General features: G+C 36.9%; 1 protein-coding gene and 1 long non-coding RNA gene across 3 annotated transcripts in view; one reads left to right on the forward strand and one right to left on the reverse strand.

Moving 5' to 3' along the window:
* Window positions 1–1,189, reverse strand: part of LOC135528472 (extended synaptotagmin-1-like) — a 27,177-nt gene extending 25,988 nt beyond the window's left edge. For both annotated transcript variants that reach the window (XM_064957579.1, XM_064957578.1), the window contains exon 1: window positions 467–1,189. In XM_064957579.1, coding sequence (XP_064813651.1) covers window positions 467–826 — 360 coding nt within the window. In that variant the 5' untranslated portion in view covers window positions 827–1,189. The remainder of the gene's footprint in view (window positions 1–466) is intronic.
* LOC135528485 (uncharacterized) lies at window positions 1,170–3,148 on the forward strand. Its single transcript, XR_010453551.1, has 3 exons — window positions 1,170–1,440; window positions 1,641–1,739; window positions 2,084–3,148. It is a non-coding gene; the product is annotated as an uncharacterized LOC135528485 (long non-coding RNA).
* The last annotated feature ends 13,159 nt before the right edge of the window (window positions 3,149–16,307 follow it).

The raw sequence follows: 16,307 nt of genomic DNA on the forward strand, positions 1-16,307 counted from the left end.
GTTGGATGGACTACAGAATGAAGAAGGTGAGGTGGGGGTTGGTAGGAACAGAGTACAGTAGCAGCAGACAAAAAGGTATGAGAGAGAGAGAGAGAGAAAGAGATGGAGACAGACAGAGAGACATGTTTGCTCATCAGTTATGTTCATAAACATGATCAAACTGTGTCAGACAGTTTCTGGATCATTTGTTTACAGATGTAGACATATTTTGACAGTGTAATCAATGGAGCCTTTGTTTTTTGGATTATGACGAGTTAATGTAAAGCATTTCTAAGTCATCCAGTATTATTTTAAATCAAACGGTGTATTTTATTCATTAAAATGAATGGAAATATTATATTGCAGACTGTGGCTTTAAATGACCAGATTGTAGATAGTGGGCTGCAGATGTGTTCTGCAATCTGCAGTTGCAGAAGCAGGCTGAGCCTATAGAGAATACACAATACAATATAGGTTTGTCACTTACCCATGGGGGTAACTCCCGTTTACTCCTAAAAGCCCCTGCAGTGGCGTATGCTCTCTCGTTCTCCAATACGTACAAGGCAGACCGCAGCCGCATCACTTTCTCGTTGCGACTGTGTGTCCATCCCATGTAGACCATCAGACCGAACAGAACTAAGGTGATACTAAACCCAAAGTATCCTGCCAGGTAAACTGGCAAAAGTGTAGCCAGGCATTTTCCAAAGGACCACAACACGGACACCGCATGTTGGCCAGGCGGTTTGGGTGGCTGCGTCTCTTCCGGCAAGGCGGAATCTGCAGCCCCCGAGCCTGTGGCCATGCTCGGCCCTGCATCCCTAGATGGCGTCGCAAAATCCTTCTCCATGGAACAGCTACCTATGCAGTTCAGCGTTCAGTGCCTTCTTGTTGGTGAATTACTAATTAAACGAAATCCGAATTAAGTTAAGCCTGCAAACCATTGACAGTGGTTTACTCTATGGATACGAAATGTTCGTCTAAAATACCTCTTGAATCGGTAGCCTAAACAGCCTAAACCCTCTCTTCGTGTATGCACTGACAAGCAGACACGGACGGGCAAGTGGATTCTAATATTTGTTAGGCTTGAGAGGGCGTGTTTTCTAAGTGAAAGCCCTCCTCAAATCTAATAGAGTAAAAAGTCACCCTAAAATGTACTTGTTCCGAGAATAGTTGAAACGCACCGACTCCCCGGCACCAACCAGTCAATGAGTGACTTCTACAAGAAAAAAGCTATTGCGCTGCTGCAGTTTTCACACACACACACACACACAAAATCCGCATAGCTAGCTTTCCAACAGACTGAGAATCTTGCAGTAGCCTATACATACGGTAGTAGGCTTATGAATAAATGTGATAGTAGGCTAGACGACGTTCTTGATAAAGCAACCAACGACGACAACCGCTCAAGCAAACCGTTATCTCTTGACGCCTGCCTGATATAATGTGCCTATTTACGCACTGGTGAGTGCACGTCTCCACACTTAGCGTTTTGGAGTCTAGTGTAGGCTGTTGAATGTTCTGGTTTTTTTTATCGGCATGCTACCAGTTTGTTAGTAATTTAGTATCCCATTGTTAATAGTCCAACATGCATTTGTAAAGGGGAAACACGTATAGCCTGTGCGTTTATGTTTTCTATTTTTCATTTTTATTTCAACCTCAAGACAGCCATCCCAAGCTAGAAGATGTCCTACAAAATAGGATACTCCTTTTCAAAGCCAAGGAAGGCTATCCCTTGTTTGCACACCACCACCATGTGACAGGTAAGTATCCTTGGCTGACATCTATTGGAACAGGTATTCTGTAAATACAACACTGTGCCAGAGAGATCAGAGAATTCAAACAATTTTGCCTTCAGGGTATTTAACCTGTTTGTGTTTGCTCCAGCCTTGTTGAGGTTTTGGGTTGGACTTAGGCTAATTGAGGTTTTATTAAAAAAAAAAAAATTCAAGTAGGCCTCATTAAGTTTATAACAAAATGAAGGTCTACATTTTATACAGGCCTAAAATCATAGAACAATGAATATAGCCTGCCGTTGGCAACAATACAATAATAGTCTACATGAATGGGCTATAAATGTACAATAACATGTTTTTTTCCCCTACAGAATTATCATTTCTTTCGAAGAGACATATCCAGGGAAACTACTTCTACCCAGCTACTAATGTAGGCCTACCGGTTGTCACGGTTGCATGTGATGTTGCTGTGATAGCTCCACTTAGTGTCACTGCAGAGCAGTCAGAGTATTTAGATAGAGCGCAGTTTATAGGCCAGACATGACTATCTAATAATACTGTATTTTGATTTCTCTCCTTACAGGCTTGAGGCACATCTCTAGGCTAGCCCACGATAGCCTGCTAAATACATCCTTTCACATTAATACAGTTACACGGCTGTCAAGCACCCATGGCCCATTAAATAGGGGGCTCCCAAGTGGCACAGCGATCTAAGGCACTGCATCTCAGTGCTAGAGGCATCACTACAGACCCTGGTTCAATTCCAGGCTGTATCACAACCGGCCTTGATTGGGAGTCCCAAAGGACAGTGCACAAAAAAAACTGAGTTGGGTGGTAGGTTCCAAATGTACCGTGGCCCTTTAAAAACATCACTCGTGGCTTCAAGCCACACCTACCAAATGGAGCAAACGTATCCCCAAAACATTCAACATTCTTCAACAGACTTTGAGGTATATTTGCTCGGTTTGGTTGGCATGACTTGAAGCGATGAGTGATGTATTTAAAGGGCAGCAGCCATGCCGACAGCGTTCCCCGGTCCCTCCCTGTTTCTCAACTGGTCGTTCAGAACGGCACCATTTCCGTTTAATTGAACTTAACACACTGTTTTTTTTTCATACTAAACACAGCTAAGGTCTCCCTTTCTGAATATGCATCCCAAATGGCACTCCATTCCCTATATAGTGCACTACTTTTGACTAGGGACCTATAGGGCCTGGTAAATAGTGCACTGTGAAGGGAACAGTGTACCATTTGGGATGAAACTCTCATCTCAGACCAAAAGCCTACCATTTCTAATACAAATGCCTGTTGTGATTATTCTTATATGCGCATTTTCGTGGAACAGTTTCATTTCATTTAATTGTTTTTCACGTGACCTCCTGTTTTGTCCTAATTTTGTGATGGGTGTTATAATAAAGTTTCAAATTTGGGGAGGCTTGCAATTTATCCTACCATTTCAATTTATCCTACCTAAATTCAACTAAAGCATATGCCATATGGACACATTGATACACTGTGATCCATTGGCTGCTAAAGCACATGGAAATCAGAGATGGCCCATAGTTCAAATGCCACAGTAGACATATAACCATTGTCAACTAAGTAAAATACATAAAGGCCTAAAGCCGAACAAAATAAAAACAGTAGAAAATATCCTGATGACAATTCAGGTTCTTTCAATCGCATTCATCTCTCCACTCAGCCTGTCTACCTCACGTTCTATCTGTCTTGACTTGAGCTATTGCTAGTGAAGAACAACATTGTATCAATTTAGTATGTTGGCTTGTGCTCAGGGCATGTGCTCCCTCAACATTATCAGGACAGAGAAACCATGCACATGCTCATTAATCACATGGAGCACTCCAAACAAAAGACAATAAAACAAAAATTCGACAAAACTCCTAAATTATGGTAATGAAATAAACCACAATTTATGTCTCACAAGTGTGGCAGGTTATGAACTCTGCAAACAAAGTTTCTACTCTGAGAAAGGTAAATGACTGTAATGCATGCATTAGCAGAAATTGATCTAACCAAATGATGAGGATTAAAAGTACATTTACTCGACCTACTGGTTGTATATGTAATGGGGAATTGATTAAAAAAAAATCTACGGGCAAACAATTCACACGATGAAAAAATTAATGTGCAAGAATTGGCGCACATTCTGGAGAGCAGAGTTCATTGACGAGACTGGTATAGGGGTATCACATCTCCACATAATGAGAGTGGTATCCTACTAAACTAGCTAGATCTACTCAGGGTTTTCTAACGCTAACCAGCTTCAGTTGGCTTCACATTCTATCTCACTGGCAGGCTTCTTACGTACTCGGGTTTCCATCACTTCTGAACTCGTCACGCTGCCAGCACGCCCACAAGCGAGCCTCTGTTGGCGGCCTAAGCCGCACGCTGCAATATACCGCTTGCGGTAATGTGCGCGGCGCGATATTCTGGCGGAGCTATAGGAAAAAGTTCAGATTTGCTCTACTTCATGCAAATTGTACGCGGCCACCGCTTCCGTTAACCAATCCGGCGAGGAGCGGATGTTTGCTTTGAAAATCAAATCTTCTATTCATGAAACATAGATCCGTCTGTCATTAGTTGCAGGCACGAGCAACCTAAAAAGATGGTAGAAAGCCAATCAGCGCAGGGTCTGGTATTCCAGTTCTATATGATGTGGTTTTGCTAGAATACAGAGAGGAAATAATATGGCCAATGGCATTTGGAGGGATTGCAGAGATTACTTTGCTGTTAGTGGTGGGTGAATTCGAGATTTGCACGTTTGCTTGTGCTCATACCCTTTGACTTTTTCCACATTTTGTTATGTTACATTTTAGAATAAGGCTGTATTACATGTGTTCCCCCTCATCAATTTACACACAATACCCCATAATGACAAAGCAAAAACAGGTTTTAAAAATGTTAGCAAATGTATAAAAAAAAACAAAAAACAGAAATATTACATTTACATAAGTTTTCAGACCCTTTACTCTGTATTTTGTTGAAGCACCTTTGGCAGCGATTACAGCTTCAGGTCTTCTTGCATAGGATGCTACAAGCTTGGTCACCTGTATTTGGGTAGTTTCTCCCATTCTTCTCTGCAGATCCTCTCGAGGTCTGTCAAGTTGGATGGGGAGTGTCGCTGCACAGCTATTTTCAGGTCTCTCCAGAGATGTTTGATCGGGTTCAAGTCTGGGCTCTGGCTGAGCCACTCAAGGACAAGATGCTTGTCCAAAAGCCACTCCTGTGTTGTCTTGGCTGTGTGCTTAGGGTTGTTGCCCTGTTGGGAGGTGAACCTTTGCCCCCTAGTCGGCAGTCCTGATCGCTATGGAGCAGGTTTTCATCAAGATTCTCTCTGTACTTTGCTCCGTTCAGCTTTCCCTCGATCCTGACTAGTCTCCCAGTCCCTGCCGCTGAAAAACATCCCCGTAGCATGATGCTGCCACCACCATGCTTCACTGTAGGGATGGTGCCTAGTTTCCTCCAGACATGATACTTGGCATTCAAGATTTCAATATTGGTTTCATCAGACCAGAGAATCTTGTTTCTCATGGTCTGAGAGTCCTTTAGGTGCCTTTTGGCAAACTCCAAGTGGGCTGTCATGTGTCTTTTACTGAGGAGTGGCTGCTGTCTTGCCAATCTACCATAAAGGCCTGATTGGTGGAGTGCTGCAGAGAAGGTTGTCCTTCTGGAAGATTCTCCCATCTCCACAGAGGAACTCTGTAGCTCTGTCAGATTTACCATCATGTTCTTGATCACCTCCCTGACCTAGGGCCTTCTCCCCCGATTGCTTAGTTTGGCTGGGCGGCCAGCTCTTGGAAGAGCCTAGGTGGTTTCAAACTTCTTCCATTTAAGAATGATGAAGGCCACTGTGTTCTTGGGTACCTTCAATGCTGAAGAAATGTTTGGTACCCTTCCCCAGATCTACATGTAAAATACATAGGCCTATATGTAAAATACATAGGTCTACATGTAAAATACATAGGTCTACATGTAACATACATAGGCTTACATGTCACATACATAGGCCTACATGTAAAATACATAGGCCTACATGTAAAATACATAGGTCTACATGTAAAATACGTAGGTCTACATGTCACATACATAGGCCTACATGTAAAATACATAGGCCTACATGAAAAATACATAGGTCTACATGTAAAATACGTAGGTCTACATGTCACATACATAGGCCTACATGTAAAATACATAGGCCTACATGAAAAATACATAGGTCTACATGTAAAATACATAGGCCTACATGTAAAATACATAGGTCTACACGTAACATACATAGGTCTACATGTAAAATACATAGGTCTACATGTAAAATACATAGGTCTATGTAACAGATGTGAAATGGCTAGCTAGTTAGCGGTGGTGAGCGTTAATAGCGTTTCAATAGGTGACGTCACTCGCTTTGAGACCTTGAAGTAGTGGTTCCCCTTGCTCTGTAAGGGCCGCGGCTTTTGTGGAGCGATGGGTAACGATGCTTCGTGGGTGACTGTTGTCTGTGTGCAGAGGGTTCCTGGTTCGCGCCCGGTTCGGGGCGAGGGGACGGACTAAATTTATACTGTTGCATCTACATGTAAAATACATAGGTCTACATGTAAAATACATAGGTCAACATGAAAAATACATAGGCCTACATGTAACATACATAGGCCTACATGTAACATACATAGGCCTACATGTAACATACATAGGCCTACATGTAAAATACATAGGTCTACATGTAACATACATAGGTCTACATGTAAAATATATAGGCCTACATGTAAAATACATAAGGTTAACACGTAACATACATAGGTCTACATGTGAAATACATAGGTCTACATGTAAAATACATAGGTCTACATGTAACATACATAGGTCTACATGTAAAATACATAGGTCTACATATAAAATACATAGGCCTACATGTAACATACATAGGTCTACATGTAAAATACATAGGCCTACATGTACAATACATGGGTCTACATGTAAAATACATAGGTCTACATGTAACATACATAGGTCTACACGTACGTAACATACATAGGTCTACACGTAAAATACATAGGCCTACATGTAAAATACATAGGTCTAGATGTAAAATACATAGGTCTACATATAAAATACATAGGCCTACATGTAACATACATAGGTCTACATGTAAAATACATAGGCCTACATGTACAATACATGGGTCTACATGTAAAATACATAGGTCTACATGTAACATACATAGGTCTACACGTACGTAACATACATAGGTCTACACATAAAATACATAGGCCTACATGTAAAATACATAGGTCTACATGTAAAATACATAGGTCTACATGTAAAATACATAGGCCTACATGTAACATACATAGGCCTACATGTAAAATACATAGGTCTACATGTAAAATACATAAGGTTAACACGTAAAATACATAGGTCTACATGTAAAATATATAGGTCTACATGTAAAATACATAGGTCTACATGTAAAATACATAAGGTTAACACGTAACGTACATAGGTCTACATGTAAAATATATAGGTCTACATGTAAAATACATAGGTCTACATGTAAAATATATAGGCCTACATGTAAAATACATAAGGTTAACACGTAAAATACATAGGTCTACATGTAAAATATATAGGTCTACATGTAAAATACATAGGTCTACATGTGAAATACATAGGTCTACATGTAAAATACATAGGTCTACATGTAACATACATAGGTCTAGATGTAAAATACATAGGTCTACATATAAAATACATAGGCCTACATGTAACATACATAGGTCTACATGTAAAATACATAGGCCTACATGTACAATACATGGGTCTACATGTAAAATACATAGGTCTACATGTAACATACATAGGTCTACACATACGTAACATACATAGGTCTACACGTAACATACATAGGCCTACATGTAAAATACATAGGTCTAGATGTAAAATACATAGGTCTACATATAAAATACATAGGCCTACATGTAACATACATAGGTCTACATGTAAAATACATAGGCCTACATGTACAATACATGGGTCTACATGTAAAATACATAGGTCTACATGTAACATACATAGGTCTACACATACGTAACATACATAGGTCTACACGTAACATACATAGGTCTACATGTAAAATACACAGGTCTACATGTAAAATACATAGGTCTACATGTAAAATACATAGGTCTACATGTAACATACATAGGTCTACATGTAAAATACATAGGCCTACATGTAAAATACATAGGTCTACACGTAACATACATAGGTCTACACGTAAAATACATAGGTCTACACGTAACATACATAGGCCTACATGTAAAATACATAGGCCTACATATAAAATACATAGGTCTACATGTAAAATACATAGGCCTACATGTAAAATACATAGGTCTACATGTAAAATACATAGGCCTACATGTAAAATACATAGGTCTACATGTAAAATACATAGGTCTACATGTAACATACATAGATCTACATGTAACATACATAGATCTACATGTAACATACATAGGCCTACATGTAAAATACATAGGTCTACATGTAACATACATAGGTCTACATGTAAAATATATAGGCCTACATGTAAAATACATAAGGTTAACACGTAACATACATAGGTCTACATGTGAAATACATAGGTCTACATGTAAAATACATAGGTCTACATGTAACATACATAGGTCTACATGTAAAATACATAGGTCTACATATAAAATACATAGGCCTACATGTAACATACATAGGTCTACATGTAAAATACATAGGCCTACATGTACAATACATGGGTCTACATGTAAAATACATAGGTCTACATGTAACATACATAGGTCTACACGTACGTAACATACATAGGTCTACACGTAAAATACATAGGCCTACATGTAAAATACATAGGTCTAGATGTAAAATACATAGGTCTACATATAAAATACATAGGCCTACATGTAACATACATAGGTCTACATGTAAAATACATAGGCCTACATGTACAATACATGGGTCTACATGTAAAATACATAGGTCTACATGTAACATACATAGGTCTACACGTACGTAACATACATAGGTCTACACGTAAAATACATAGGCCTACATGTAAAATACATAGGTCTACATGTAAAATACATAGGTCTACATGTAAAATACATAGGCCTACATGTAACATACATAGGCCTACATGTAAAATACATAGGTCTACATGTAAAATACATAAGGTTAACACGTAAAATACATAGGTCTACATGTAAAATATATAGGTCTACATGTAAAATACATAGGTCTACATGTGAAATACATAGGTCTACATGTAAAATACATAAGGTTAACACGTAACGTACATAGGTCTACATGTAAAATATATAGGTCTACATGTAAAATACATAGGTCTACATGTGAAATACATAGGTCTACATGTAAAATACATAAGGTTAACACGTAACGTACATAGGTCTACATGTAAAATATATAGGTCTACATGTAAAATACATAGGTCTACATGTAAAATATATAGGCCTACATGTAAAATACATAAGGTTAACACGTAAAATACATAGGTCTACATGTAAAATATATAGGTCTACATGTAAAATACATAGGTCTACATGTGAAATACATAGGTCTACATGTAAAATACATAGGTCTACATGTAACATACATAGGTCTAGATGTAAAATACATAGGTCTACATATAAAATACATAGGCCTACATGTAACATACATAGGTCTACATGTAAAATACATAGGCCTACATGTACAATACATGGGTCTACATGTAAAATACATAGGTCTACATGTAACATACATAGGTCTACACATACGTAACATACATAGGTCTACACGTAACATACATAGGCCTACATGTAAAATACATAGGTCTAGATGTAAAATACATAGGTCTACATATAAAATACATAGGCCTACATGTAACATACATAGGTCTACATGTAAAATACATAGGCCTACATGTACAATACATGGGTCTACATGTAAAATACATAGGTCTACATGTAACATACATAGGTCTACACATACGTAACATACATAGGTCTACACGTAACATACATAGGTCTACATGTAAAATACACAGGTCTACATGTAAAATACATAGGTCTACATGTAAAATACATAGGTCTACATGTAACATACATAGGTCTACATGTAAAATACATAGGCCTACATGTAAAATACATAGGTCTACACGTAACATACATAGGTCTACACGTAAAATACATAGGTCTACACGTAACATACATAGGCCTACATGTAAAATACATAGGCCTACATATAAAATACATAGGTCTACATGTAAAATACATAGGCCTACATGTAAAATACATAGGTCTACATGTAAAATACATAGGCCTACATGTAAAATACATAGGTCTAGATGTAAAATACATAGGTCTACATATAAAATACATAGGCCTACATGTAACATACATAGGTCTACATGTAAAATACATAGGCCTACATGTACAATACATGGGTCTACATGTAAAATACATAGGTCTACATGTAACATACATAGGTCTACACATACGTAACATACATAGGTCTACACGTAACATACATAGGTCTACATGTAAAATACACAGGTCTACATGTAAAATACATAGGTCTACATGTAAAATACATAGGTCTACATGTAACATACATAGGTCTACATGTAAAATACATAGGCCTACATGTAAAATACATAGGTCTACACGTAACATACATAGGTCTACACGTAAAATACATAGGTCTACACGTAACATACATAGGCCTACATGTAAAATACATAGGCCTACATATAAAATACATAGGTCTACATGTAAAATACATAGGCCTACATGTAAAATACATAGGTCTACATGTAAAATACATAGGCCTACATGTAAAATACATAGGTCTACATGTAAAATACATAGGTCTACATGTAACATACATAGATCTACATGTAACATACATAGGCCTACATGTAAAATACATAGGTCTACATGTAACATACATAGGTCTACATGTAAAATATATAGGCCTACATGTAAAATACATAAGGTTAACACGTAACATACATAGGTCTACATGTGAAATACATAGGTCTACATGTAAAATACATAGGTCTACATGTAACATACATAGGTCTACATGTAAAATACATAGGTCTACATATAAAATACATAGGCCTACATGTAACATACATAGGTCTACATGTAAAATACATAGGCCTACATGTACAATACATGGGTCTACATGTAAAATACATAGGTCTACATATGTAACATACATAGGTCTACACGTACGTAACATACATAGGTCTACACGTAAAATACATAGGCCTACATGTAAAATACATAGGTCTAGATGTAAAATACATAGGTCTACATATAAAATACATAGGCCTACATGTAACATACATAGGTCTACATGTAAAATACATAGGCCTACATGTACAATACATGGGTCTACATGTAAAATACATAGGTCTACATGTAACATACATAGGTCTACACGTACGTAACATACATAGGTCTACACGTAAAATACATAGGCCTACATATAAAATACATAGGTCTACATGTAAAATACATAGGTCTACATGTAAAATACATAGGCCTACATGTAACATACATAGGCCTACATGTAAAATACATAGGTCTACATGTAAAATACATAAGGTTAACACGTAAAATACATAGGTCTACATGTAAAATATATAGGTCTACATGTAAAATACATAGGTCTACATGTGAAATACATAGGTCTACATGTAAAATACATAAGGTTAACACGTAACGTACATAGGTCTACATGTAAAATATATAGGTCTACATGTAAAATACATAGGTCTACATGTGAAATACATAGGTCTACATGTAAAATACATAAGGTTAACACGTAACGTACATAGGTCTACATGTAAAATATATAGGTCTACATGTAAAATACATAGGTCTACATGTAAAATATATAGGCCTACATGTAAAATACATAAGGTTAACACGTAAAATACATAGGTCTACATGTAAAATATATAGGTCTACATGTAAAATACATAGGTCTACATGTGAAATACATAGGTCTACATGTAAAATACATAGGTCTACATGTAACATACATAGGTCTAGATGTAAAATACATAGGTCTACATATAAAATACATAGGCCTACATGTAACATACATAGGTCTACATGTAAAATACATAGGCCTACATGTACAATACATGGGTCTACATGTAAAATACATAGGTCTACATGTAACATACATAGGTCTACACATACGTAACATACATAGGTCTACACGTAACATACATAGGCCTACATGTAAAATACATAGGTCTAGATGTAAAATACATAGGTCTACATATAAAATACATAGGCCTACATGTAACATACATAGGTCTACATGTAAAATACATAGGCCTACATGTACAATACATGGGTCTACATGTAAAATACATAGGTCTACATGTAACATACATAGGTCTACACATACGTAACATACATAGGTCTACACGTAACATACATAGGTCTACATGTAAAATACACAGGTCTACATGTAAAATACATAGGTCTACATGTAAAATACATAGGTCTACATGTAACATACATAGGTCTACATGTAAAATACATAGGCCTACATGTAAAATACATAGGTCTACACGTAACATACATAGGTCTACACGTAAAATACATAGGTCTACACGTAACATACATAGGCCTACATGTAAAATACATAGGCCTACATATAAAATACATAGGTCTACATGTAAAATACATAGGCCTACATGTAAAATACATAGGTCTACATGTAAAATACATAGGCCTACATGTAAAATACATAGGTCTACATGTAAAATACATAGGTCTACATGTAACATACATAGATCTACATGTAACATACATAGATCTACATGTAACATACATAGGCCTACATGTAAAATACATAGGTCTACATGTAACATACATAGGTCTACATGTAAAATATATAGGCCTACATGTAAAATACATAAGGTTAACACGTAACATACATAGGTCTACATGTGAAATACATAGGTCTACATGTAAAATACATAGGTCTACATGTAACATACATAGGTCTACATGTAAAATACATAGGTCTACATATAAAATACATAGGCCTACATGTAACATACATAGGTCTACATGTAAAATACATAGGCCTACATGTACAATACATGGGTCTACATGTAAAATACATAGGTCTACATGTAACATACATAGGTCTACACGTACGTAACATACATAGGTCTACACGTAAAATACATAGGCCTACATGTAAAATACATAGGTCTAGATGTAAAATACATAGGTCTACATATAAAATACATAGGCCTACATGTAACATACATAGGTCTACATGTAAAATACATAGGCCTACATGTACAATACATGGGTCTACATGTAAAATACATAGGTCTACATGTAACATACATAGGTCTACACGTACGTAACATACATAGGTCTACACGTAAAATACATAGGCCTACATGTAAAATACATAGGTCTACATGTAAAATACATAGGTCTACATGTAAAATACATAGGCCTACATGTAACATACATAGGCCTACATGTAAAATACATAGGTCTACATGTAAAATACATAAGGTTAACACGTAAAATACATAGGTCTACATGTAAAATATATAGGTCTACATGTAAAATACATAGGTCTACATGTGAAATACATAGGTCTACATGTAAAATACATAAGGTTAACACGTAACGTACATAGGTCTACATGTAAAATATATAGGTCTACATGTAAAATACATAGGTCTACATGTAAAATATATAGGCCTACATGTAAAATACATAAGGTTAACACGTAAAATACATAGGTCTACATGTAAAATATATAGGTCTACATGTAAAATACATAGGTCTACATGTGAAATACATAGGTCTACATGTAAAATACATAGGTCTACATGTAACATACATAGGTCTAGATGTAAAATACATAGGTCTACATATAAAATACATAGGCCTACATGTAACATACATAGGTCTACATGTAAAATACATAGGCCTACATGTACAATACATGGGTCTACATGTAAAATACATAGGTCTACATGTAACATACATAGGTCTACACATACGTAACATACATAGGTCTACACGTAACATACATAGGCCTACATGTAAAATACATAGGTCTAGATGTAAAATACATAGGTCTACATATAAAATACATAGGCCTACATGTAACATACATAGGTCTACATGTAAAATACATAGGCCTACATGTACAATACATGGGTCTACATGTAAAATACATAGGTCTACATGTAACATACATAGGTCTACACATACGTAACATACATAGGTCTACACGTAACATACATAGGTCTACATGTAAAATACACAGGTCTACATGTAAAATACATAGGTCTACATGTAAAATACATAGGTCTACATGTAACATACATAGGTCTACATGTAAAATACATAGGTCTACATGTAAAATACATAGGTCTACACGTAACATACATAGGTCTACACGTAAAATACATAGGTCTACACGTAACATACATAGGCCTACATGTAAAATACATAGGCCTACATATAAAATACATAGGTCTACATGTAAAATACATAGGCCTACATGTAAAATACATAGGTCTACATGTAAAATACATAGGCCTACATGTAAAATACATAGGTCTACATGTAAAATACATAGGTCTACATGTAACATACATAGATCTACATGTAACATACATAGATCTACATGTAACATACATAGGTCTACATGTAAAATACATAGATCTACATGTAACATACATAGATCTACATGTAACATACATAGGTCTACATGTAAAATACATAGGTCTATATGTAAAATACATAGATCTACATGTAACATACATAGATCTACATGTAACATACATAGGTCTGCATGCACATGAATGGGTACTTTGGGTAAAGGAAATTTTATTGTATTTAACTTGGCAAGTCAGTTAAGAACAAATTCTTATTTTCAATGACAGCCTAGGAACAGTGGGTTAACTGCCTGTTCAGGGGCAGAACAACAGATTTTACAGCTCGGGGATTTGAACTTGCAACCTTCCGGTTACAAGTCCAACGCTCTAACCACTAGGCTACCCTGCCGCCTCAAATGGTGACTTTAACTTGCAAACATTGTTGTGCAAATCTCTCTTCGCCCACCACCAACACCAAAATCTCTGCAATCCTCCTCCTCCATGCCATTGACTTTCTGATTTTGTCTCGGCATTCTAAATTCTCAGCAAATAAACGAGGTAGAATTACAACTCTCCCCACTCCCCATTGTTTAAATTCTTTAAAAATTGAATTCACTGAAAAATTGTCAGTAAATATTATACATCTTCGTAAGTCGGCTGTTAATATGAAAGCATCATTTGGGGTGAACAAGAATATCCATACCAAAGGTGGGCAAACTTGCTACACTCCCCTCATCTACTGGGTGAGAAGACTTGTTTTCCAGACCAGAAATAACACATCAACTCATTAAGTTTGATCAATTGAATCAGGTTAGTGTTGGGCTGGAACAAAAGCCTGCACACCCAGCAGAAGGATTGGCCTGTTGCAGTTGAAATACCTTTGTAACCTATCATTTGTGACATTTAAACTGTATTGTTGTAGACAACATTTGCTAACATAAGTACACATACAAGGATGTGCCAGCAGTCTCTTGGGACATTCACTGTGACCTCATCTGAAGACGGGCTTTCACAGCTCTCCATATCTGAGGACAGACATCACAAGAAACAGGCGTAATTTTATTACAATTAGACAACCCTGACAATTATCTATGTCTTCATAGATTCTCTCCAGAACTAGAGAACACATGTAATGTGCTGGCCCCATGTTTAATGAGCTCAAATAAAAGATCACAGACACTCCATATCCACAAAAGTTTATTTCTCAAATTGTTTTACATCCGTGTTAGTGAGCACCTGATCCTGTCTCAAGTTGAGGGAGCATGCAATTGGGTTACTGACTGCAGGAATAGCCGCCAGGGAATGTGTATTTTGTACCGTAATCCACCTTATTTTAGAGAATTTGTCAGCACATCCAAACGGCCTCAGCCTTAGATTATGCTAGCTTATATTTCACTTAGCTATAGTATGTAGTTTGTTAGCGGCACATTAGCTAAATATGTTTGAATACAGTCACGCCTATCGAAGCGGCCAACCTTTTGCAGCAGTCAAAAACGTAGCGTTATGCACAAGCATCCCCCATATTTGTAAGTCAGTGTTGCATTGCATTAATTTTCACATGCATTCTGTCATAAAACATTTAATCAGTCTTCCTCAAATGATGAGTCTTTGCAAGAGGGTAATCAGATTAGGCCTCCACTCAGTTCAATCACTCAGGGAAATTAGTTAGCGAGACCTGGAGCGGGTTAGTTTAAGAATTCATTGCCCTAAATTGACCAAGCTAAAAAGGTGAGCCACTTCAGCATGACTGGTTATCCCGAGTTCAAAGTTACCTTGAACCTGCGTCGTAGGATACCCCTCAGGTTAGCGTTACAAATCTTTGCAACTGAACTTGATTGGGCATAATGAAAAATAATGGCCGC

Source organism: Oncorhynchus masou, chromosome 33 (genome assembly GCF_036934945.1).
Source record: "Oncorhynchus masou masou isolate Uvic2021 chromosome 33, UVic_Omas_1.1, whole genome shotgun sequence".
NCBI lineage: Eukaryota > Metazoa > Chordata > Actinopteri > Salmoniformes > Salmonidae > Oncorhynchus > Oncorhynchus masou.